We start from the raw sequence: 27,910 nt of genomic DNA on the forward strand, positions 1-27,910 counted from the left end.
AGAAAACTAAGATCATGGCATCTGGTCCCATCACTTCATGGGAAATAAGATGGGGAAACAGTGGAAACAGTGTCAGACTTTTATTTTGGGCGGCTCTAAAATCACTGCAGATGGTGACTGTAGCCATGAAATTAAAAGATGCTTACTCCTTGGAAGGAAAGTTATGACCAACCTAGATAGCATATTGAAAAGCAGAGACATTACTTTGCCAACAAAGGTCCATCTATAGCCAAGGCTATGGTTTTTCCAGGGGTCATGTATGAATGTGAGAGTTGGACTGTGAAGAAAGCTTAGTGCTGAAGAATTGATGCTTTTGAACTGTGGTGCTGGAGAAGACTCTTGAATGTCCAAGAAGATCCAACCAGTCCATCCTAAAGAAGATCAGTCCTGGGTGTTCATTGGAAGGACTGGCGCTAAAGCTGAAATGCCAATACTTTGGCTACCTTGTGTGAAGAGTTGACTCATTGGAAAAGTCTCTGATGCTGGGAGGGATTGGGGGCAGGAGGAGAAGGGGACGACAGAGGATGAGATGGCTGGATGGCATCACCGACTCGATGGACATGAGTTTGAGTGAACTCTAGGAGTTTGTGATGGACAGGGAGGTCTGGCGTGCTGCAATTCATGGGGTCGCAGAGAGTCAGACACAACTGAGCAACTGAACTGAACTGAAACGAATTAGTTAAATATATGTATGTGTGTGTGTGTGTGTGTGTGTATGTATACTGCTTTTTAGATTCTTTTCCAATATAGGTCATTACAGAGTATTGAGTTACCTGTGCTATATTTTAAGTCCTCATTAGGTAGTTAATTTTATATATAGTAGTGTGATTATGACACTTCTATTTTATCTGTGTGTATACTGAGTTATGAAGTAAAATGTATTTTTCTCAGTATAGGGATCATATTAATTAAACATTGCTCTTGATTTTTACTTAGAGGTGACATTACTCGTCCATAGGCCAACTGAACTTCAAGAGTTCTCATAACTCCACATCTGTACCAATAAGACACTCAGGCTTGGCAACGTTTTACAAATTAAGTATAAATGGCACCTCAAAACAGTTTTCATTTTTATTGCCTATTTTAATTATTAGGGCATATCAAAATATGTTTTACATCAATCAAACAGCATAAAATGCAAACATCTACAATTCATAACCTATTTTTCTATTCTCATCTAAGTCTCAGCCTCTTTCAAGGTTCAATTTTCACCTCCTCCATGAAGCCTTTCCTAACTATCACAGTAATTTCTGCTATTTCCAAGTTTCTGTATTGCCTACATTATTCATTTTGCACATATTACCTAGAGCTGCTAATTATCTATGTACTCACACTATCTTCCAAACTAAATTATAGTAAATGTTTATGAGTGAGATTGACACTGATAAATTCAATCATATGAACACTAAGACAGTGAATTATCTACAGCCCTATCCTTTGAAAGAATTAACAAAAATTAAGCATCCTCATCTATCCTTGAGATTATTTAGACTTAAGAAAGGTGAGATACGAGACCAAATGATTTAAGGTTTAGAAGAATGTGCCCATTAATGTGAGCTAAACTTAACAGGAATAAACAACATGCTGCTGCTGCCGCTGCTGCTAAGTCATTTCAGTCGTGTCCGACTCTGTGCGACTCCACAGACGGCAGCCCACCAGGCTTCTCTGTCCCTGGGATTCTCCAGGCAAGAATACTAGAGTGTGTTGCCATTTCCTTCTCGAATGCATGAAAGTGAATAGTGAAAGTGAAGTCACTCAGTCCTGTCTGACTCTTCGCGACCCCATGGACTGTGTAGCCTACCAGGCTCCTCCATCCATGGAATTTTCCAGGCAAGAGTACTGGTGTGGGTTGCCATTTCCTTCTCTGAATAAACAATATAAATTACAGCAATAACAAGGCCTTTCATGAAAATTATTTAGTAATTGAAAAGTTAGCATTTGAGTGAATTTAGTAATCTACAGGACAAGTATAGACTTAATCTTTAAATAAAAACACATAATACAGTAGGAACTTAGCTAACCAAAACCTTCATTTTTTGAGGGCTTCTCTGGTGGCTCAGATAGTACAGAAGCTGCCTGAACCAGGAGACCCAGGCTCATATTTTGATAATTAGTTTGATAAATGATTTTATATATCATAAATCATTAAAGTAATAAGTTAGACACAGATGTATTCCCAATGGAAGAGAATTGATAAACTCTCAAAGATCTATTAAATTTTACATAACACAAAATATTTTCCTAATAAAATGTACCCTCAATGATCTAGTTTTTATAATGGAAGTGACAGTCACTTAGGCGTGTCCGACTCTTTGCAACCCCATGGACTATGCAGTCCATGGAATTCTCCAGGCCAGAATACAGGAGTGGATCAAGCCATTCCCTCCCCAGGGGATATTCCCAACACAGGGATCAAACCCAGGTCTCCCACATTGCATGCAAATTCTTTACCAGCTAAGCCACCAGGGAAGCCCAAGAATATTAGAGTAGGTAGCCTATACCTTGCCTAGTGGATCTTCCCAACCCAGGAATCGAACTGAGGTCTTCTACATTGTAGGCAGATTTTTTACCAACTGAACTACCAGGGAAGCCTTAGCACAAGTATATATAGTTACAATTCATTTTTTTTCTTTTCCTTTTTAGAGAAGTATAGTTGATTTATAATAAATTCTATAAGTTTTAGATATATAACATGATTTCACAATTTTAAAGGTTATGTTCCATTTACAGTTATTTGAAATGCTATATTCCCTCTGCTATATAATATATCCTTATAGCTTATTTACTTTATACATAGTAGTTTGTACCTGTTAATTCCCTTCCCGCTTTGCTCTCCCCACTGGTAACTACTAGTTTGTTCTCCATGTTTGTGAGTCTGCTTCTTTTTTGTTATAGTCACTAGTTTGTTTTATTGTTCAGATTCCACATGTAAGTGACACTGTACAGTATTTATCTTTCTCTGACTTATTTCACTAAACATTAATAACCCTCCAAGTCCTAAATTTAGCTTCATGAAACCTTTTCAAGAAACTTTTCTGGATAGAGTAAAGTACATTCTTAATGGTCTGGCTTGACTTAAAATTAAAATAGCAAATTGAACTCAGAGGAACCATAAAGCATAAAGGGTGACAAGAGAAAGTATGGCTGGAACAAATTATTTATTATGGATAAGCCATGACATGAATAATTCAAATCATGGTCAAAAGAAGTCTGTACAGAAAGAAGAGAATGATAGTGGGTATGAATCAGGAAAAAAGAGGGGTGTGATGGCAGTGGTTCAAAAGACCTAAAACTCTATAAAACAATACTTGAGCATAGTTAATATATTATTTATATGACCTACTTTAAAATGTACATAAAGAGTTTAATGAAAAACAGTGAAGTAATGATATCAGTACAACTAAAACAAAGGTAAACGGATAAAAGGGAAGGGGTGAGAGAATTAAATGTAATTGAGAACTGAAACTTATTTCTGAGCTTCCTAGAAGGTAAGAAAGAAGGGAAATTCAATGTTTAAAAATTATCTCATTAAATACAGCAAGTTATTAGTAGACTCGAGTTATCTAATGCAATACTTGAAGGAAAATTTATTACAAGATTTACTTTATAACTAGCAGTGACAAAGCTAAAGCACAGTCTTACCAAAAGAAGTTACATGGCATTTTTCTACACTATTATCAATAAAGCATGTAATAGTATTAGATTGTTCTATGAAAGTTTTTCAGCAACTAGCTAAAAAATTGTGTGTATAACTTTCTAGTAGTTTGACTAGATATGTGGTTAAGGAATAAGCATTCTTGTTGCTCTATTCCATAGACTACAAGTTTGGAAAAGTAAGAACTATTTAACATTACTTGATGGGACAATAAACACATGATGAAGGAACTTTTGTCTTCCAGCACAGGATGCAGTAAGTTGGAGGTTGTCTCTCCTATTCATACAACATGAAAAAAGTTGAACAAACTGAAAATCAGCAACTCTTCTTAGAATCATCAGAGAACTGAGGTCATATGGCAAATTGCTGTTCCCCAAACTAGACAGACAGGCAGATACAGAGAATCACAATACAGCATAGCAAAATCCCTGAAGCAAGAAAACTCCATGGAAACCAGTACCGAGAGTAGGAAAACAAAATCTGCAATTAACCAATCATTGGAGGATAAGTGTGGACGTGCATAAGAGTTAAAAATGTCCTGTAGGGCCTGGTCCTAGAGGAGTTCCTATACTTTCATGAGTTTTTACATACAGAACACTATTAGGTTGTCTCAGTGAAGATCAGAGAAAAATCTCTTCCTGCTCTCTGCAGGAGGAGAGGGAATATAGGCATTTTAAAATATGACCTAAGTATATAATTCTTAACAAGGCCTACCCTCAAGAGAAAATTATTTTCCTAGAGTCTGCTGGGATTTTACTAGACTAACCAACCCAAATGAAGTTAAATACCCAACTCCAATACCCTTGCCTTCCAATCTTTCCTAAGGGGGAAAAGAAAAAAAAAAAACTGAGACACACTTATGAACGTCAGACCTAGGGGCTGCTGCTGCTGCTAAGTCGCTGCAGTCGTGTCTGACTCTGTGCGACCTCACAGACGGCAGCCCACCAGGCTCCCCCGTCCCTGGGATTCTCCAGGCAAGAACACTGGAGTGGGTTGCCATTTCCTTCTCCAATGCGTGAAAGTGAAAAGTGAAAGTAAAGTCGTTCAGTCGTGTCCGACTCTTAGTGACCCCATGGACTGCAGCCTACCAGGATCCTCCATCCATGGGATTTTCCAGGCAAGAGTACTGGAGTGGGGTGCCACTGCCCTCTCCTAAAGACTGAGACCTAAACATTAAACTATGGAGTACTTTCACTCCCCGAGACACCTCACAAACTACGTCAATAGGTTTCTGTACAATAACAAGGGAATGCAACTGAAAGAACTGGTTGTTTCAAACGATATTTAACAAGTTTCTCAAGACACCCAAACAGAAAAGGACACCAAAGCAAAAGCTGAGCCTGTGCTAAAAGAACAGTAAACACAGCCTAAACCCTAGGCCCATTTCTCTCAGTATATTTTAATCATTTGGTTAATTTTGTGTCCACTTGGCTAAAACATTGTGCCCGTGATATCTAGTTCTTAAACAAACACCAATCTAGATATTGCTGTTAAAGTGTTTTTGTCATAGATGTGATTAACATTTAAATCAATAGACTTGAGTAAAGGAGATGACCCCTCCATAATGTGAGTAAGTCTCATCTGGTCAATAGAAGACCTTAAGAAAGAGGACTATTCATCTGAGAAAGAAAGAATTTTGCCACCAGCATACTTTTGGATTCAGATGCTGTTATCAACTCTTCCCTGGGTCTCCAGTTTGCTGTGCAGAATACAGATTTGCCAGCCCATAACTACATGCATGAGTGCATGCTCAGTCGCTCAGTCATGTCCAACTCTTTGTGATCCCATGGATTGCAGCCTGGCAGGCTCCTCTGTCCATGGGATTTTCCAAGCAAGAATACTAGAGCAGGTTACCATTTCCTACTCCAGGGGATCTTCCTGACCCAGGGATTAAACTCGCATCACCTGTCTTCTTCCTTGGAAGGCAGATTCTTTACCACTGAGCCACCTGGGAAGCCACAGCTATATGAGACAATGCCTTAAAATCAATTTCTCTGTCTCTGTCTCATGTCTTTGACTATCCATCTACAGACACATTTTTAGTTCTGTTTCTCTATGGAACCCTGACTATCAAAGACTTTGGTCCTATTTAGAACTTCAGTCCTAAACTGCAAGGTCTTGGATTCTGAACTTGAATAAGCCTGGAAGCAGATTCTTCCCAAATTAAATCTCCAGATGAAAACATGAATTAATCAAACCTCAATTACAACCTTCCTGATCCACAGCACCTTAAAAAACATGTGTATTCTTTGCAACTTAATAAATATGTGCATTCTTTTAAGGCTTTAATTTGCTAAACAGCAAGAGAAAAACTAACATACCACAAGGCATTTTCCTATAGAATTTATACTAGAAAATAATAGAGAAAATGGATGTAAACCATAAACACTGGAAATCTTGACAGTATAAAAAATACAACCAAATAATGCTAATAACAGGAAATTAAGTCCTCCAATTACTCTCTGTAAGCTCACTTTAAAATGCAGGAGAAAGGATGAGTAAGTAAAAATATACTAATTTTCTCAAGTTTTTTAAAGTGTGCAGCTGATACTATCTAAATTTTTCAGAATATTCTAGAATAAAGGTATACAGTGTTAAGACAGAAAAATATCACATTATATTTATATGAAGGAACCAAAAAAAATGACAAAAATAACTTATTTACAGCACAGAAACTGACTCACAGACATTGGAAACAAACTTACTGTTACTAAAGGGAAAATGGAGGGAGGGATAAATTAGGAGATTTGGATTAACAGATATACACCACTATATATGAAGTAGATAACAATAAAGACCTATAGGATAGCACAGGAAACTATATTCAATATCTTATAATAACCTATAATGGAAAAGAATCTGAAAAAGAATACATATATATATATGCATACAAACCTGTGTATAACAACCACTTTGCTGTATACCTGAAGCTAATACAACACTCTAAATCAACTATACTTCAATCTAAAAAACTATAGAGTTAAATATTATATATAAAATAATAATGCAATCACTAAAAGAACTGATACAGTTCTCCTAAACCTTCCAAACTATCAGCGTAAGAGTGCATGCACATACACAAAGACACACACACAAATGAAGAGAAAACAACTGGCAAATGCTGAAAAAAACAAACAAAATATTAAAACAGAAAGCATAAGATTAACCAGAGAATGAAGATCAAATAAGTATATCAGATCTTAAGGAGATGGAAAAAGCTTACCTTTAAAAAGGTAAATACATATATAATTGAGTCAAAACACAATGTCCAACCAAAGAGTACAAACAATAATCATCTAAATATGCAGTATTAAAGTATAAACAAATATATAACAAATTAATTGAAAGAATGCTAGAGGAAAGATAATACTTTGAGAAGAAAACTAAGATATAAGCTGAATGCCTGAAAAGATAAAAAGGTTAGAATAAATGTATTAAATCCGGTTATCTTCTTGAACTCATGGTTTCCTCTTTCAACTAGATCTGTTAACACAATTAAGTCTTCTTGTATTGTGTATTTTAATTTTCTTCTCCATTACTTTCAAATATTTTGGCTAACGCTTTTTTAAATGCAAAAATATCTTTTGTACTGTTAAATTTCCTCATTTGATTCATTATTTTGTTAGAATTCAGTGATTTCTTAAAACATCACATGCCATTCTATGTGTTACTTTCTAAAATCACCTCATGTTTTGTTTTGTTTTTGTAACCTTGTACAGCATTAACCACCTTTTGCTTTGAAATTCTTTTTCACATCATGAGATACAGTATTATACTTCTCTCTTTCTACTTCTCTGAACAACTTTTTTTCATCTCTTTTACTAAAATTTGCTTTTCCTCTCATCCATTAATACTATCAGCAAATATCTAGTTCTCAGAATTCTGTTTAAAGTCTTCTCCTTAACTATAACATTAAATATTTTTATATCAAGGAGAAAACTCCTTCCCAAGGATTGAATTCATGCTTTCAATAGTTTACTTAAAAATCTCTAAATGGTATTTCTACCAATAACTAAAATTTTAATTGTCTAAAAGAAGCTCAAAAGTTATCCTCATAGTAAGTTGTACCTCTTTATAATAACCTTCTTCCTGATAGCAATGTCACTGCTCTCCTGGATTCTCTGGGCTGAAAACCTAAGAGTCACTTTCAAATTACCATCAAGTCCTTATAGTTCTAATTTATATATCTTTAATTCTTGCAAAACTAATAGTTCAGGTTCATGTCATTACTCTTAAGACTATGAAATAACCTCCTTACAGATCATTCTACTTTCTGCTTTCCTTTTTCTAAATGTATACTAGACTATTAGATTTATTTTCACAGATTGCAGCTTAATTAACTTAATGAAATGCCTGCTGAGTCACTTCAGTCATGTCCGACTCTGTGTGACCCCATAGATGGCAGCCCACCAGGCTCCCCTATCCCTGGGATTCTCCAGGCAAGAACACTGGAGTGGGTTGCCATTTCCTTCTCCAGTGCATGAAAGTGAAAGTGAATTAGCTCAGTCGTGTCCGACTCTTAGCGACCCTGTGGACTGCAGCCCACCAGGCTCCTCCGTCCATGGGGTTTTCCAGGCGAGAATATTGGAGTGGGTTGCCATTGCCCAGATAAATTAATTTGCCCTCTAATTAAAGTTTGCACTTTTTCATTCAAGCAGTTAAGGCCTTTCTTTAATACAGGTTCAATATAACATTAGTCTTTTCTCAGCCTACACTCTTACATATTACCTATGAAACAAAATATAAACTTCAGTATCACCCAAAGATATGCTACACTCCTACCTTCTTCAATTTTGCCTGGTGTTTGACATGGGCAACTCCTCCTAAAATCTCCACCTATTAAAATTGTTTGAGTATCTTAAGACCTTGCCACGTAATTTAATCTCTCCTTCTTTTGAATCTTAATAGCATTCTGCTTGTGATTCTCTCATGGCACTTATATTGGTTTCATTTATGTAAGTCACACATGCAAAAATATTTAAAGAACATCTATTATACATCAGGCAATATGGTAAATATTACATGTTGGGTATAAACGGTCCCCACGCTCATAGAACCTGTAATTTAATGTAGGAACATACGGTTACTTGCACTTCACTTTTATCCCCACCCAGTGGCTCACAGAGACTTAGAAATTCTTTATTAAAGGCAGGAATTTTAATTCTAAATTTTCCAGAGTATCATCACATGATAATATCCACATTTAATACAGCAATTTGTTTAACTGAACGAAAAATATAACCCATAAATGATTTTTAAGATATAAACACAGTATTGCACAAAAATATACATGCTTTAGGCTGAGGAATTAAAGGCTCTAAATGACAAATTCAGACCAGATCACTCGCTCAGTTGTGTCCAACTCTTTGCGACCCCATGAATCACAGCATGCCAGGCCTCCCTGTCCATCAGCAACTCCCAGAGTTCACTCAGACTCATGTCCATCAGGTCAGTGATGCCATCCAGCCATCTCATCCTCTGTCATCCCCTTCTCCTCCTGCCCCCAATCCCTCCCAGCATCAGAGTCTTTTCCAATGAGTCAACTCTTCGCATGAGGTGGCCAAAGTACTGGAGTTTCAGCTTTAGCATCAGTCCTTCCAAAGAAGTCCTAGGGCTGATCTCCTTCAGAATGGACTGGTTGGATCTCCTTGCAGTCCAAGGGACTCGCAAGAGTCTTCTCCAACACCACAGTTCAAAAGCATCAATTCTTCGGCGCTCAGCCTTCTTCACAGTCCAACTCTCACATCCATACATGACCACTGGAAAAACCATAGCCTTGACTAGAAGAACCTTTGTTGGCAAAGTAATGTCTCTGCTTTTTAACATGCTAACTAGGTTGATCATAACTTTACTTCCAAGGAGTAAGCGTCTTTTAATTTCATGGCTGCAGTCACCATCTGCAGTGATTTTGGAGCCCAGAAAAATAAAGTCTGACACTGTTTCCACTGTTTCCCCATCTATTTCCCATGAAGTGATGGGACCAGATGCCATGATCTTCGTTTTCTGAATATTGAGCTTTAAGCCAACTTTTTCACTCTCCTCTTTCACTTTTGTCGAGAGGCTTTTTAGTTCCTCTTCACTTTCTGCCGTAAGGCTGGTGTCATCTGCATATCTGATGTTATTGATGTTTCTCCTGGCAATCTTGATTCCAGTTTGTGTTTCTTCCAGTCCAGCGTTTCTCATGATGTACTCTGCATACAAGTTAAATAAACAGGGTGACAATATACAGCCTTGATGAACTCCTTTTCCTATTTGGAACCAGTCTGTTGTTCCATGTCCAGTTCTAAACGTTGCTTCCTGACCTGCATACAAATTTCTCAAGAGGCAGATCAGGTGGTCTGGTATTCCCATCTCTTTCAGAATTTTCCACAGTTTATTGTGATCCACACAGTCAAAGGCTTTGGCATAGTCAACAAAGCAGAAATAGATGTTTTTCTGGAACTCTCATGCTTTTTCTATGATCCAGCGGATGTTGGCAATTTGATCTCTGGTTCCTCTGCCTTTTCTAAAACCAGCTTGAACATCTGGAAGTTCACGGTTCACATATTGCTGAAGCCTGGCTTGAAGAATTTTGAGCATTACTTTACTAGCATGTGAGATGAGTGCAATTGTGCGGTAGTTTGAGCATTCTTTGGCATTGCCTTTCTTTGGGATAGAAATGAAAACTGACCTTTTCCAGTCCTGTGGCCACTGCTGAGTTTTCCAAATTTGCTGGCATATTGAGTGCAGCACTTTCACAGCATCATCTTTCAGGATTTGGAATAGCTCAACTGGAATTCCATCACCTCCACTAGCTTTTTTCGTAGTGATGCTTTCTAAGGCCCACTTGACTTCACATTCCAGGATGTCTGGCTCTAGATCAGTGATCACACCATCGTGATTATCTGGGTCGTGAAGATCTTTTTTGCACAGTTCTTTTGTGTATTCTTGCCATCTCTTCTTAATATCTTGTGCTTCTGTTAGGTCCATACCATTTCAGTCCTTTATCAAGCTCATCTTTGCATGACATGTTCCTTTGGTATCTCTGATTTCTTGAAGAGATCCCTAGTCTTTCCCATTCTGTTGTTTTCCTCTATTTTTTTGCATTGATTGCTGAAGAAGGCTTTCTTATCTCTTCTTGCTATTCTTTGGAACTCTTCATTCAGATGTTTATATCTTTCCTTTTGTCCTTTGCTTTTCGCTTCTCTTCTTTTCACAGCTATTTTTAAGGCCTCCCCAGACAGCCGTTTTGCTTTTTTGCATTTCTTTTCTATGGGAATGGTCTTGATCCCTGTCTCCTGTACAATGTCACGAACCTCATTCCATAGTTCATCAGGCACTCTATCTATCAGATCTAGGCCCTTAAATCTATTTCTCACTTTCACTGTATAATCATAAGGGATTTGATTTAGGTCATACCCCACGCCCCTACGCCCAAGGCCAGGGCCGGCAGCCAGGAGGAACAACCCACGCCGGAGGCCAGGGGCGGCGACGAGAGGAGTTACCCGCGTCCCGTCCGAGGTCAGGGGCAGCGGCCAGGAGGAGATACCCCATGCCCCAAGCCCGAGGCCAGGGGCGATGGCCAGGAGGACCAACCCCACATCCAAGGAGCCGTGGCTGCGCGGGTGCAGGAGTGCCTAAAGAAGCTATCCCACATTGAAGGTCAGTAAGGGCCATGGTGAGGAGATACCTCTCGTCCAAGATAAGGAGCAATGGCTGCGCCTTGCTGGAGCAGCCCTGAAGAGATACCCCATGTCCAAGGTAAGAGAAACCCAAGTAAGATGGTAGGTGTTGCAAGAGGGCATCAGAGGGCAAACACACTGAAACCATACTCACAGAAAACTAGTCAATCTAATCACACTAGGACCACAGCCTTGTCTAACTCAGTGAAACTAAGCCATGCTCGTGGGGCAACCCAAGATGGGCAGGTCATGGTGGAGAGGTCTGAAGAATGTGGTCCACTGGAGAAGGGAATGGCAAACCACTTCGGTATTCTTGCCTTGAGAACCCCATGAACAGTATGAAAAGGCAAAAAGATAGGACACTGAAAGATGAACTTCCCAGGTCAGTAGGTGCCCAATATGCTACTGGAGATCAGTGGAGAAATAACTCCAGAAAGAATGAAGGGATGGAGCCAAAGCAAAAACAATACCCAGTTGTGGATGTGACTGGTGATAGAAGCAAGGTCCGATGCTGTAAAGAGCAATATTGCATAGGAACCTGGAATGTCAGGTCCATGAATCAAGGCAAATTGGAAGTGGTCAAACAAGAGATGGCAAGAGTGAATGTCGACATTCTAGGAATCAGCGAACTAAAATGGACTGGGATGGGTGAATTTAACTCAGATGACCATTATATCTACTACTGTGGGCAGGAATCCCTCAGAAGAAATGGAGTGGCCATCATGGTCAACAAAAGAGTCAAAAATGCAGTACTTGGATGCAATCTCAAAAACGACAGAATAATCTCTGTTCGTTTCCAAGGCAAACCATTCAATATCACAGTAATCCAAGTCTATGCCCCAACCAGTAACGCTGAAGAAGCTGAAGTGGAACAGTTCTATGAAGACTTACAAGACCTTTTAGAACTAACACCTAAAAAAGATGTCCTTTTCATTATAGGGGACTGGAATGCAAAAGTAGGAAGTCAAGAAACACCTGGAGTAACAGGCAAATTTGGCCTTGGAATATGGAATGAAGCAGGGCAAAGACTAATAAAGTTTTGCCAAGAAAATGCACTGGTCATAACAAACACCCTCTTCCAACAACACAAGAGAACACTCTATACATGGACATCACCAGATGGTCAACACCGAAATCAGATCGATTATATTCTTTGCAGCCAAAGATGGAGAAGCTCTATACAGTCACAGCAAAAACAAGACCGGGAGCTGACTGTGGCTCAGACCATGAACTCCTTATTGCCAAATTCAGACTGAAATTGAAGAAAGTAGGGAAAACCACTAGACCATTCAGGTATGACCTAAATCAAATGACAAATTAAGTGCCCCCCAAAAAACAAATAATTTCTTTCATGGCATTTAATATTTTATGAGGTAAATCATTCTACTCAAAATGTAAATAATGAAATAATATCTATCCAAGGAAAAGGAAGTAGAAAAGAAAAGAATTTAGCAAAGAAAAAGGAAAAATATATTGTTATTTAAGAAAGTCAGCATTTCACAAACAGTATGGACCTAACAGAACAGAAGATATTGAGAAGAGGTGGCAAGAATACACAGAAGAACTATACAAAAAAGATCTTCATGACCCAGATAACCATGAGAATGTGATCACTCACCTAGAGCCAAACATCCTGGAACATGAAGTCAAGTGGGCCTTAGGAAGCATCACTACAAACAAAGCAGTGGAGGTGATGGAATTCCAGTTGAGCTATTTCAAATCCTAAAAGGTGGTGCTATAAAAGTGCTGTACTCAATATGCCAGGAAATTTGGCATATTGTAGCAGTGGCCTGTAGCAGTGGCCACAGGACTGGAAGACGTCAGTTTTCATTCCAATCCCAAAGAAGGGCAATGCCAAAGAATGTTCAAACTACTGCACAATTGCACTCATCTCACACGCTAGTAGAGTAATGCTCAAAATTCTCCAAGCCAGGTTTCAATAGTATATGAACCATGAAATTCCAGATGTTCAAGCTGGATTTAGAAAAGGTAGAGGAACCAGAGATCAAGTGGCCAACATCCTTTGGATCATCGAAAAAGCAAGAGAATACCAGAAAAACATCTACCTCTGCTTTATTGACTATGCCATAGCCTTTGACTGTGTGAATGACAATAAACTGTGGAAAATTCTGAAAAAGATGGGAATACCAGGTCATCTGACCTGCCTCCTGAGAAATCTGTATGCAAGTCAAAAAGCAACAGTTAGAACTGGACATGGAACAACAGACTGGTTCCACATCGGGAAAGGAGTACATCAAGGCTGTATATTGTCACCATACTTCTTTAACTTATATGCAGAATACATCATGCAAAATGTGAGGCTAGATGTAGTACAGCTGGAATCAAGATTGTCGGGAGAAATATCAATGACCTTAAATATGCAGATGACATCACCCTTATAACAGAAAGCAAAGAACTAAAGAACCTCTTGATGAAAGTGAAAGAGGAGAGTGAAAAAGTTGGTTTAAATCTCAACATTCAGAAAACTAAGATCGTGGCATCCAGTCCCATCACTTCATGGCAAATAGATGGGAAAAGAGTGAGAACAGTAACAGACTTTATTTTGTTGGGCTCCAAAATTACTGCAGATGGTGACTGCAGCCATGAAATTAAGAGACACTTGCTCCTTGGAAGAAAAGCTACGACCAACCTAGACAGCATATTAAAAAGCAGAGACATTACTTTGCCAACAGAGGTCTATCGAGTCAAAGCTATGGTTTTTCCAGTAATCATGTATGGATGTGAGAGTTGGACTAGAAAGAAAGCTGAGTGCCAAAGAACTGATGCTTTTGAATTGTGATGTTGGAGAAGAATCTTGAGAGTCCTTTGGACTGCAAGGTGATCCAACTAGTTGATCCTAAAGGAGATCAGTCCTGAATATTTATTGGAAGGACTGATGCAGAAGATGAAAATCCAATACTTTGGCCATCTAATGCAAAGAACTGACTCATTGGAAAAGACCCTTTTGCTGAGAAAGAACAAAGGCAGGAGGAGAAGGGGAAGACAGCATGAGATGGTTGGATTGCATCAACAACTTGATGTATATGAGTTTGAGCAAACTCTGAGAGTTGGTGATGGACAGGGAAACCTGGCGTGCTGCAGTCCATGGTGTTGCAAAGAGTCCAACATGATTGAGCAACTGAACTGAATGACCATCTAGACCTGCTAAACTGAGTATTTCCTAAAGCACTGCAAACTTATTGCCAAAGGTTATCAAAACGAATGCCAAAATCCATTCTCTTCCATAGAGTAGACCTGTATGTGAGGAAGAGATTGCTCAGCCTGGAAGTAACTTTTCCCAAATTCGCTGAATCTTGGGTTAACCATATGAGTAGTTTCTCTCAATGAAATGTGGGTATAAATGATGTTTGCCACTTCCAAGTCTTAACTGTGTATCTGTTAGGCACAACTGAGCAACTGAACTGAACTGATTAGGTAGCTTGTTATTATTTAGTAGCTAAGTCTGTTTCACTTTTTCTGACCCCGTGGACTGTAGGCAGGCTCTTCTGTCCGTGGAATTTACCAGGCAAGAAAACTAGAGTGGGTTGCCACACCTTCCTCCAGGGGATGTTCCCAACTAATTAATATACTAGGCACATCGCAGTATTTTTCCATATTAGAATTCATTTTGATATTGACATTCAAGTCACAAATACAACTATTATTTCCCAAAACAAACTAAAAAGTTATTTAAAAAATTTTATCATTATAGCAATAATTATTACATTTTCTATCCTGGAGAAGGAAATGGCAACCCACTCCAGTACTCTTGCCTGGAAAATTCCATGGATGGAGGAGCTGGTAGACTACAGTCCATGGGGTCACAGAGTCAGACACGACTAAGTGACTTCACTCACTCACTTATTACATTTTCTATAAGGAAAATACAATTCTGGAGAAGGTATAAATTTCAAATTTATATGTCATATAGGAATATATATCCAATTTTAGAACAAACTTATATAGAGAGAATAAAAAAAATAATTTTTATCCACATTAACTTCCATTTTTAGTCCTTTAATAAAACAACTTAATAACAATAACCAATCTTAGATGAAAATTATCCTGTTTAATTGGGTAGGAAGGAAAATAGAGTCAGAACTTGGAAAAGCAGAGTTACCAGAAAGAATCTTCATTCAACCCAGAAAATAAAGATATTTTAGCCTATAATGGGCAATTGGGTACAAAATGAATTTAAATATATCATGACATAGACAATTCTTAAAATAAATTTATTTCACCTTTATTTTTAAGATGTTACTACCTCCAAAATGATTCTTGGGAATCAATGACCATGTAGATTTTTGTAGTGCTAATATACTGAAGATATAATTACCTATAATTTTAAATATACAGTTACATATAATTGTATTAACTATAAATATAGGACTGTATAATTTGAAAGTGGAAGTTCAAAACATCAAATAGAATCATCCCAGTTATTGTTAATATTTTGTACAAATTAAAGCATTAAAAAATTTGTAGGATTCAGAAGCAAATGATAATTGTTAAAAATAAAAAGCAATTTCAACAAAAACTGAGTAACAGATAGTTATTACTATAAAATTAAAACAACATCTTAAGAGTTTTAATGTATAAATAACATAGTCTATAACCCAAAAACACAAAGAAGAATAACAGGCTAAAGTAGTAACTTGACTATAGTAATAGGACAACATAATGAACCTGATATTCTTGTGAACATTACTGTAAAAAAACTTAAAATGTTTGTAAACACCTACTATATAAAACAAATATCATAAATTTAGTATTTTCTGATATAACACCAACCTGTTTCAATTCTTGTATTTTAGCATCCTTGACTTGCAGAATTTCTAAAACTTTTCTGTCTTTAGCTTCAGATTTCCGTTTTTCTCTAGAAATAAAAAGTATATATATTGAAAACTTAGTCATTATTTTTGAAAGTTTATTAGACATTGTTAGCCAATTCTTTTAATTTCCACATCCTAATAGTGAGTTTCACATTAAACTATAGAAAAGTTAATTATCCGACGTTAACTGCCCTTTCTGATTTAATCAGAAACCATATGGCAAGTGACAACAATTTATAACTGCTGCCAACTAAGACAACTTCATACAAAAAGAGTTTCTACATTTATACACATTATAAAACATACTTAAAACACATTTAATCTTGACTGCAACAGTCATTATAACATAAATTTAAAATAATTACTGAATATATTAATATGTTCATGTTAATATACTTTATATTGCAATTTTTAATATTAACTAATATTAATATAATAAAAATTAAAATATAATATAATTAATACTAATAATTAAGAATACACTACTTACCATTTTTTAAGTAAAAGAATTAAAAGAGAGAAAGCTTGAGATTTACTAACAATCAACATTAAATAAATAAGGGAAAAATTTATTGGATGTTCATTATATTTTTTAAATTTTAAAAATAGGTAAAAGAAACAGAAATCTGTACCTAAATCACTCATGAATCACAAAGTGTACAGGTAGGAAGAAATTAAGAACCCTCACCTGAGAATAAAAATGAGATGAAGCAAAGGGCTTTAGAAGGCAAAAATGGATATGAGAATTAAGAGATATGTATGACATAAAAGCATACCACTGCTGGTGACCAAGATGGCAGAGTAGGAAGACCCTAAACTCACCTCTTCCCATGGACAACACAAAAACTACAACTAGTTATGAAGCAGCTATTTATGGGAAAAAAACTGAAAATTAGCAGAAAAGATACACTACAAATAAAGATATGAAGAAACCACACCATGATGGTTAGGAGGAGTGGAGATGCAATATAGTCAGTATCCCCACCCTCAGATCAGTGGCCCCTAAATGGGAGGATAATCACAAATATACAGATCTTCTCCAAGGAGAAAGCAAGCTCTCCAGCCTGGATAGTCCACACCAAGTAGATCAGACTACAGAACAATGGGTTTTGAAAACTAGTAGTGTACATGTTGCTTCCCAGGTTGCTAAGTGATAAAGAATCTGCCCAGTGTAGGAGACACAGGGGACATGGGTTTGATCCTTGGGTCAGGAAGATCCCCTGGAGGAGGAAATGGCAACCCATTCCAGTATTCTTGCCTGGGAAATCCAGTAGGCAGAGGAGCCTGGTGAGTGACAGTCCATAGTGTCGCAAAGAGGACATGACTGAGCACACATGTATGGGTCTCATGTTCGAAAGAGCTAGAGAGCTGCAGGAAACAGAGATTCCACTTTCCAAGAATATGCACAAAATCTCACGTAGTCTGAATTCCAGTGGAGATACAGTAGTATGACAGAAGCCTGTATCAGATACTCCTGCTGGTCTTGTAACACCTCCTGGAAAGGCAGGAGGCAATTGGGAAAGCCTTGGGTACAGAGATGTTGGAGACAGCCATTCTAGGGGAGTTTTTCTACTGCAATAACACCAGCACTGGCAAGCGCTATTTTGGAACCCTCCCTCTACCCTATTAGCATGAGAGGATGTCCCACACATCTTCAGGCTAGCACCAGCTGCAAATCACCCCAGGCTGCATAGACAGTCATGCAGGGACCCAGCCCTAGGCCCTCCCGGGACATACAGCCAATGACACAGGAAGCCTACCTTTTCCTCCAGCAAGCCCACAGCCACTGCCTGCAGCACAGTCTCACAGCCAACTGGGCCAGAGGCCAGCTCTGCCTAACAACACATCAACAGCAGTCAGCCCCAAAACAGTGGAAGGGTACATGCTGCCAACATAAGGAGACTCCTAAGGCACACAGCTCTGGTGATCAGAGTGTGCTACCAGACCCCATGGAATGACTACTTCTCCTGACTGACCTAATACAGAGAAATGAATATAGAGAATACAGAAAAATGAGGAAACAGAGAAATATGTTCCAAACAAATATCACAAAACCTGAGAAACAGAAAAAAACAAAGTGGAGATAAACAATCTACCCAAAAAGAGTTCAGTAATAGTCAAAAAGAGGTTCAATGAACTGGAGAGAAAACTGAATGAACATAGTCAAAATTTCAAAGAGTTTAAAAATTTAAATAAAAATCAGAGCTGAAAAATACAATGATTTCAATATTAATAAAAAATACAGTAGAAGGATTCAACAGTAGATTAGATGATACAGAGTAACAGATGAGCATCTGAAAGACAGAGTAGTAAAAATCTCCCAAGGAGAAACAAAAAAAATAAGTTTTAAAAAGGAAAATAATTTAAGAGACCTCTGAAATAACATCAAGCATGCTAACATTTGCATATAGAGAAGAAGAGAAAGATAAAGTAGAAGGGAACTTATTTAAAAAAAAATAATACCCCAAGTTTTCTTAACCTGGGAAATGAAACAGATATCCAAAGCCAGGAATCACAGAGACATCTCAGAACCATGACCCCAAAGAGGTCCACTCGAAGACACATCATAATTAAAATGGCAAAAAAATAAAGTGAGAGTCTTAGAAGCAGCAAGGGGAAAGCAACCAGTTAAGTATACAGAAACTAATATAAGGCGATTAGCTGACTTTTCAGCAGAAACTCTGTAGGCCAGAAGAGAGTTACACAATATATTTGAAGAGATGAAAGGAAAAAGTCTACAACAAAGAATACTCTACCTGGCAAAGATATTATTCAGATTTGAAGGAAAAGATAGAGTTTTACAGACAAGCAAAAGTTAAAGAGTTTAGCAGCACTAAACTGGCTTTACAGGAAATGTTAAAGGGACTTCCATAAGCAAAAAAAAAAAAAAAAAAAGACTACAACTAGAAATATGAAAATTATGGAAGGAAAAATCTCACTGGTAAAGACATACACAGTAAAGGTAGTAGATCAGTCAATGATAAATCTAGTAGGAAGGTTAAAAGACAAAAGTAGTAAAATCATCTATTTCCACACTAAGCAACTATTACAATAAGTAAACGATACAAAATTTAAAAGAAGTTTTAAAAAAAAAAGACATCAAAAACATTAAATATGTGGATGGGTGGAGTACAAACATAGGGTTGTTAGAAGGCATTGAACTGGCTTCTGGTTCAAGATGGTGGAATAGAAGGATCTGCACTCACCTCCTCCTGATAGAGCACCAAAATTGCAACTAGCTGCTGAATAACCATCAACAGGAGAGCACTAGAACCCACCAAAAAAAGATATTCCATGTCCAATGACAAAGAAGGAGCCGCAGCAATCACAATAAAATCAAATCCCATAACTACCAGGTGGGTGACCCACAAACTGGAGAACAATAATAATAAAGATGATCTCCCACCGTTGGGAAGATTCTGAACCACACGTTAGGCTTCCCAGCCTGGGGACTGGGCAAAGGGACTGGAAATCCCCATGGAATCTGACCTTGAAGGCCAGCGGGATTTGATTACAGGACTTCCACAGGACTAGGGGAAACAGACTCTAGTCTTGCAGGGCAAAAACAAAATTTTGTATGCCCAAGACACAGAGCAAATGACCAGTGATCCCACAAAAGACTAAACCAAAACTACTTACTTGCTAGTGCGAAGGGTATCATGTGGAGGTGTGGGTTGGCAGGGGCTTCCCACAGGGATAGAGGCACTGGCAGCAGCAATCCTGGAAGGCCCTCCTTGATGTAAGCCCTCTTAGAAGTCACCATTAAACCTACCGCAGAGCCCACAGACCCCAGGGCTGGGTAACCTGAGGCCAAATAACTTAACAGAGAGGAAGTGCAACCCCACACATCAGCAGATAATTGGATTAAAGTTTTACTGAGCAAGGCCCTGCTGACCAGAGCAAGGCCCAGTTTTTCCCATGGCCAATCCCTCCCATCAAGATGCTTACACAAGCCTCTTAGCCTCCTCCATCAGATGGCAGGAAGAAGAAGCAAAAAGAACCACAATCCCACAGCAGCTAGAACAAAACCACATTACAGAAAGTAAATCAGGATGAAAAAGCAGGAAGTTACATCCCAGATAACAGGACAAGATAAAATCCCAGGTAAACAACTAACTGAAGTGGACATAGGTAACAGTCCAGAGAAAGAATTCAGAATAAAGATAGTGAAGATGATCTAGGATCTCAGAAAACAATGGAGAACATACAAGAAATATTTACCAAAGAGACTTCCCTGGTGGCTCAGACAGTACAGCGTCTGTCTACAATGCGGGAGACCTGGGTTCGATCCCTAGGTTGGGAACATCCCTTGGAGAAGGAAATGGCAATCCACTCTAGTACTATTGCCTGGAAAATCCCATGGACAGAGGAGCCTGGTACGCTACAGTCCATGGGGTTGCAGAGTCGGACACGATTGAGCTTCTCATCACTCACTCACAAGAACTAAAGAATGAACAAACAGAGTGAATAATGCACTAGAAAGAATCAACAGCAGAATAACTGAGGCAGAAGAACAAATAAATGACATGGAGGACAGAATGGTGGAATCACTGCCACAGAACAGAATATAGAAAAAAGAATGAAAAAATAAAAATGAAGACAGCCTAAGAGACCTATGGGACAATACTGAATGCACTAACATTCACATTATAGGGGTCCCAGAAGGAGAAGAAAGAGAGAAATAAAGGACCTGAGAAAGTATTTAAAGAGATAACAGCTAAAAATGTCCCTAAGAAGGGAAAAGAAATGGCCAACCAAGTCCAGGAAGCAGAGAGTTCCAGGAATGATAAACCCAAGAAGGAACACACAGAGACAAACAGTAATCAAACTGACAGAAATTAAAGACAAAGATAAAATATTAAAAGCAACAAGGGAAAAATGACAAGCAACATATAAGGGAACACCCATCAGGTTACCAGCTGATTTCTCAACAGAAAATCTACAAACCAGAGGGAATGGCACCATATATTTAAAGTGAAGAAAGGGAAGAAAGTACAACCAAGAACACTCTACTCAGTAAGACTCTCATTCAGATTTGATAGAGAAATCAAAAGTTTTCCAGACAAGCAAGAGTTAAGAGAATTCAGTACCACCAAATCAGTTTTACAACAAATGCTAAAAGAACTTCTCTAGTGGCGACCCACTGCAGTACTCTTGCCTGGAAAATCCCATGGATGGAGGAGCCTGGTAGGCTGCAGTCCATGAGGTCGCTAAGAGTCGGGCATGACTGAGTGACTTCACTTTCACTTTTCACTTTCCTGCACTGGAGAAGGAAATGGCAACCCACTCCAGTATTCTTGCCTAGAGAATCCCAGAGACAGAGGAGCCTAGTGGGCTGCCGTCTATGGGGTTGCACAGAGTCGGACACGACTGAAGTGACTTAGCAGCAGCAGCAGCAGACAGGAGAGAAGCACAAATTGGAATCAAGATTGCCTGGAGAAATATCATTAACCTCAGATATGCAGATGACACCACCCTTATGGCAGAAAGTGAAGAGGAACTCAAAAGCCTCTTGATGAAAATGAAAGAGGACAGTGAAAAAGTTGGCTTAAAGTTCAACATTCAGAAAATGAAGATCATGGCATCTGGTTCCATCACTTCATGGGAAATAGATGGGGAAACAGTGGAAACAGTGTCAGACTTTATTTTTTTGGGTTCCAAAATCACTGAAGATGGTGATTGCAGCCATGAAATTAAAAGATGCTTACTCCTTGGAAGGAAAGTTAAGACCAACCTAGATAGCATATTCAAAAGCAGAGACATTACTTTGCCAACAAAGGTCCATCTAGTCAAGGCTATGGTTTTTCCAGTGGTCATGTATGGATGTGAGAATTGGACTGTGAAGAAAGCTGAGCACCAAAGAATTGATGCTTTTGAATTGTGATGTTGGAGAAGACTCTTGAGAGTGCCTTGGACTGCAAGGAGATCCAACCAGTCCATTCTGAAGGAGATCAGCCCTGGGATTTCTTTGGAAGGAATGATGCTAAAGCTGAAACTCTAGTACTTTGGCCACCTCATGCAAAGAGTTGATTCATTGGAAAAGACTCTGATGCTGGGAGGGATTGGGGGCAGGAGGAGAAGGGGACGACAGAGGATAAGATGGCTGGATGGCATCACGGACTCGATGGACGTGAGTCTCAGTGAACTCTGGGAGTTGGTGATGGACAGGGAGGCCTGGTGTTCTGCGATTCATGGGGTCGCAAAGAGTCAGACATGAATGAGCAACTGAACTGAACTAAGACAGGAAACAAAAGAGAAAGAAAAGACCTACAGAAAATAAACCCAAAACAATTAAGAAAATGCTGATGGATGAAAAGCACCAATCAAAAGATACAGACTGGCTGGGCAGATGAAAACAAGTGCATGTTTGCACTTCTACTCACCACATCATTCTGAGTGACCCCTCAACCTGTACATAATTATTTTATATTGTTAGGTTAATCATATTCCCATTATGGCTTGCAATTGTAATTATTTTTTTTTTCAGTCTCACTATTGATTGTGAAAACTGATAAATATACTTTACTATTGTGATTATGTCTACCAATCACTTAATACCATTGTATCGTGATTGGTCAACAGAAAAATAATAGAATTCTATATCACCAAAACTGCCATTTAGTAGAAAAGCCCGTAATCACTTTCTAAAATCCAGATGCATATTGAATTATCTTGGAATTTTTTGAAAAATACAAATGTCTAATATTTCTTTTTTTCTTCAAAGCTCCAGATATGTTTCCAATGAACAGCCATGTTTAAAAACAACTGGACTATGTGATGATCTTTTAGTAGTTTAACTTTTCCTATTTCATTTTCAGTGCTCCCATTTCATTTAATGTATGTTTCCAATTTCTCCACCTCTTCTCTTTTTGATGGTTTTTCTCAAGCCTTTCCAAGCATAGTAGAAAAGCTTTTGTATGTATATATATAAGTAGTATGCATAATATACACATTTTAGAAAACTTATGAATTCTTGCCTAACTAAAATTTTTTATTTCATTCATTTGATTCCACAAGTTAAATTCCACTTGTTTGACTTTCATATGAATAGAATGCTACATTTCTAATTAGAAAAAAAACAGATAAGCAACAAGCAACAAATGTTTACTTTATAGCACATGGAACTATAGTCAGTATCTTATAATAACATATAATGAAAAATAATCTGAAAAATAATATATGTGTATATGTATAATGAATCACCTTGCTGTGAACCTGAAACACTGTAAGTCAACTGTGCCTCAAATATACATATATATATAAGAAAAAAAAGAATGCACTGAACTTAAAGAGATCATCAAGTTAATCACATATATATACATTGTTATATATAAACCTCATGGTAAACACAAATCAAAAGCCTGAAATAGATACACAAAGGAAAAAGAGAAAGGAACCCAAACATAACACTAGAGATAGTCATCAAATCATAAGGGAAGACAGCAAAAGAACAAGAAAAGAATGAACAAAAAAGAACTACAAAAACAACCCCAAAGCAATTAACAAAATGGCTATAAATACTTGGCTATTAAATAATCACTTTAAATGTAGATGGACTAAATGCTCAGTCAAAAGACAAAGAGTGGCTGAATGGATACAAACACAAGTCCTACAGTTATGCTGCCTATGAGAGACTCACTATAGATCTAGACACACACAGACTACAAGTGAGGGGATCGGAAAAAACTAATACAATTATGTAAAGTTTAAAAAAAAAATAGTTCCACAAAAATAAAAAGAAAGGTGGGATAGCAGTATTTATGACTTTAAACACTGTAACAAGAGAAAAGAAAGGACATTACATAATGACCAAGGAATCAAAAAGATATAATAGTAAATATATATACACTAAATGTAAGAGCACCTACATACATAACACAAATATTAAGAAACATAAAGGGAGAGATTGAAAGTAACATGATAATAGTGGAGGATTTTTAACACAGCATTTATATCTATGGAGAGATTATACAGGCATAAATCAATAAAGAAACACTGGCCTTAAACGACACATTAGATCAGATGTAATCAATCGATGCATATAGAACATTTTATTCAAAACAGTCATTAAAAAAGGGTCTAAAGAAATAAAACCAGAAATAAGTAAGGATAAGTTAAAAACAGCACCACAAAAATACAAAGGACCATAAATGTTACGGAGAACAATTATACGTACAAGAAAATGAACAATTTAGAAGAAACAGACAAATTCCCAGAAATATACAAACTCCTAAGACTGAATCAGGAAGAAATAGGAAATATAAACAAACCAATTAACAGTAATGGAATTCAGTCAGTAATCAAAAAACTTCCAACAAATAAAGTCCAGGCCCAGACAGATTAATCGGTAAATTTTACAAAGTATTTAAACAATTAACACCCATGCTTCTCAAACTATTCGAAAAAACTGCTGCTGGGCCGTCGCAGCCACCGTGCTCCAATGTCGAAGGTCAGGAGCAGAGGCCGAGAGGAGCTACCCTACATCCAAGGTCAGAGGCAGCAGCCGAGAAGAGCTACCCCACGTCCAAGGTAAGGCGCATCTGCTGTGCTTTGCTGGAGCATCCGTGAAGAGATACCTCACATCAAAGGTTAAGAGAAACCCAAGAAATATAGTAGGCGCTAACAGAGGGCATCAGAGGGCAGACAGACTGAAACCACAATCACAGACAACTAGCCATCTGATGACATGGATCACAGTCTTTTCTAACTCAATGAAGCCATGCCATGTGGGGCCACCCAAGACAGACGGGTCATGGTGGAGAGGTCTGAAGAATGTGGTCCACTGGAGAAGGGAATGGCAAACCACTTCGGTATTCTTGCCTTGAGAACCCCATGAACAGTATGAAAAGGCAAAAAGATAGGACACTGAAAGATGAACTTCCCAGGTCAGTAGGTGCCCAATATGCTACTGGAGATCAGTGGAGAAATAACTCCAGAAAGAATGAAGGGATGGAGCCAAAGCAAAAACAATACCCAGTTGTGGATGTGACTGGTGATAGAAGCAAGGTCCGATGCTGTAAAGAGCAATATTGCATAGGAACCTGGAATGTCAGGTCCATGAATCAAGGCAAATTGGAAGTGGTCAAACAAGAGATGGCAAGAGTGAATGTCGACATTCTAGGAATCAGCGAACTAAAATGGACTGGGATGGGTGAATTTAACTCAGATGACCATTATATCTACTACTGCGGGCAGGAATCCCTCAGAAGAAATGGAGTGGCCATCATGGTCAACAAAAGAGTCAAAAATGCAGTACTTGGATGCAATCTCAAAAACGACAGAAAGATCTCTGTTCGTTTCCAAGGCAAACCATTCAATATCACGGTAATCCAAGTCTATGCCCCAACCACTAACGCTGAAGAAGCTGAAGTTGAATGGTTCTATGAAGACCTATAAGACCTTTTAGAACTAACACCCAAAAAAGATGTCCTTTTCATTATAGGGGACTGGAATGCAAAAGTAGGAAGTCAAGAAACATCTAGAGTAACAGGCAAATTTGGCCTTGGAATATGGAATGAAGCAGGGCAAAGACTAATAGAGTTTTGCCAAGAAAATGCACTGGTCATAACAAACACCCTCTTCCAACAACACAAGAGAACACTCTATACATGGACATCACCAGATGGTCAACACCGAAATCAGATCGATTATATTCTTTGCAGCCAAAGATGAAGAAGCTCTATACAGTCAGCAAAAACAAGACTGGGAGCTGACTGTGGCTCAGACCATGAACTCCTTATTGCCAAATTCAGACTTAAATTGAAGAAAATGGGGAAAACCACTAGACCATTCAGGTATGACCTAAATCAAATCCCTTAGGACTATACAGTGGAAGTAAGAAATAGATTAAGGGACAAGATCTGATAGACAGAGTGCCTGATGAACTATGGACTGAGGTTCATGACATTGTTCAGGAGACAGGGATCAAGACCATCCCCAAGAAAAAGAAATGCAAACATGCAAAATGGCTGTCTGGGGAGGCCTTACAAATAGCTGCGAAAAGAAGAGAAGTGAAAAGCAAAGGAGAAAAGGAAAGATATAAGCATCTAAATGCAGAGTTCTAAGAATAGCAAGGAGAGATAAGAAAGCCTCCTCAGCGATTAATGCAAAGAAATAGAGGAAAACAATAGAATGGGAAAGACTAGAGAGCTCTTCAAGAAAATTAAGATACCAAGGGAACAACATTTCATGCAAAGATGGGCTCCATAAAGGACAGAAATGGTATGGACCTAACAGAAGCAGAAGATATTAAGAATAGGTGGCAAGAATACACAGAAGAACTGTACAAAAAAGACCTTCATGACCCAGATAATCACAAAGTGTGATCACCCACATTCACCCAAAGCTGGACATCCTGGAATGTGAAGTCAGGTGACCATAGGAACTATCACTGAGAACAAGCTAGTGGAGGTGATGGAATTCCAGTTGAGCTATTTCAAATCCTAAAAGATGATGCTGTAAAAGTGCTGCACTCAATAAGCCAGCAAATCTGGAAAACTCAGCAGTGGCCACAGGACTGGAAAAGTTCAGTTTTCATTTCAATCCCAAAGAAAGGCAATGTCAAAGAATGCTCAAACTACCGCACAATTGTACTCACCTCACAAACTAGTAAAGTAATGCTCAAAATTCTCCAAGCCAGGCTTCAGCAATACATGAACCATGAACTTCCAGATATTCAAGCTGGTTTTAGAAAAGGCAGAGAAACCAGAGATCAAATTGCCAACATTCACTGGATCATTGAAAAAAGCAAGAGAGTTCCAGAAAAACATCTATTTCTGCTTTACTGACTATGCCAAAGCCTTTGACTGTGTGGATCACAATAAACTGTGGAAAATTCTTCAAGAGATGGGCATAACAGACCATCTGACCTGCCTCTTGAGAAACCTACACGCAGATCAGGAAGCAACAGTTATAACTGGACATGGAACAAGAGACTGGTTCCAAACAGGAAAAGGAGTATGTCAAGGCTGTATATTGTCACCCTGCTTACTTAACTTATATGCAGAGTACATCATGAGAAATGCTGGTCTGGAGGAAGCACAAGCTGGAATCAAGATTGCTGGGAGAAATATCAATAACTTCAGATATGCAGATGACACCACCCTTATGGCACAAAGTGAAGAAGAACTAAAGTGCCTCTTGATGAAAGTAAAGAGGAGAGTGAAAAGGTGGGCTTAAACCTCAACATTCAGAAAACAAAGATCATGGCATCTAGTCCCATCACTTCATGGCAAATAGATGGGGAAACAGTGGAAACAGTGGTTGACTTTAATTTGCTGGGCTCCAAAATCACTACAGATGGTGACTGCAGCCATGAAATTATAAGATGCTTACTCCCTGGAAGGAAAGTTATGACCAACCTAGATAGCATATTCAAAAGCAGAGACATTATTTTGCCAACAAAGGTCTGTCTAGTCAAGGCTATGGTTTTTTCAGTCGTCATTTATGGATGTGAGAGTTGGACTATAAAGAAAGCTGAGCGCCAAAGAATTGATGCTTTTGAAGTGTGGTGTTGGAGAAGACTCTTGAGAGTCCCTTGGACTGTGAGGAGATCCACCCAGTCCATCCTAAAGGAGATCAGTCCTGGATGTTCACTGGAAGGACTCATGTTGAAGCTGAAACTCCAACACTTTGGCCACCTGATGCAAAGTGAAGACTCATTCGAAAAGACCCTGATGCTGGGAAAGATTGAGGGCAGGAGGAGAAGGGGACGATGGAGGATGAGATGGTTGGATAGCACCACTGATACAATGGACATGGGT

The 27,910-nt window shown here is 38.3% G+C and overlaps 1 protein-coding gene across 19 annotated transcripts in view; it reads right to left on the reverse strand.

The window, feature by feature from the left end:
• Positions 1-27,910, reverse strand: part of CNTLN (centlein) — a 363,772-nt gene that overhangs the window by 240,798 nt on the left and 95,064 nt on the right. For all 19 annotated transcript variants that reach the window (XM_086415000.1, XM_086414981.1, XM_086414999.1 and 16 more), the window contains one exon: positions 16,108-16,192. Coding sequence is in view for 5 of the 19 variants with exons in the window: in XM_086414981.1 (XP_086271107.1) it covers positions 16,108-16,192 (85 nt within the window). In the remaining 14 variants the exon portion in view is untranslated. The remainder of the gene's footprint in view (positions 1-16,107; positions 16,193-27,910) is intronic.

The sequence above is a fragment of the Bos grunniens genome, chromosome 8, assembly GCF_055505025.1.
Source record: "Bos grunniens cultivar Pamir isolate PY7600 chromosome 8, Bosgru_T2T1.0, whole genome shotgun sequence".
Lineage (NCBI taxonomy): Eukaryota > Metazoa > Chordata > Mammalia > Artiodactyla > Bovidae > Bos > Bos grunniens.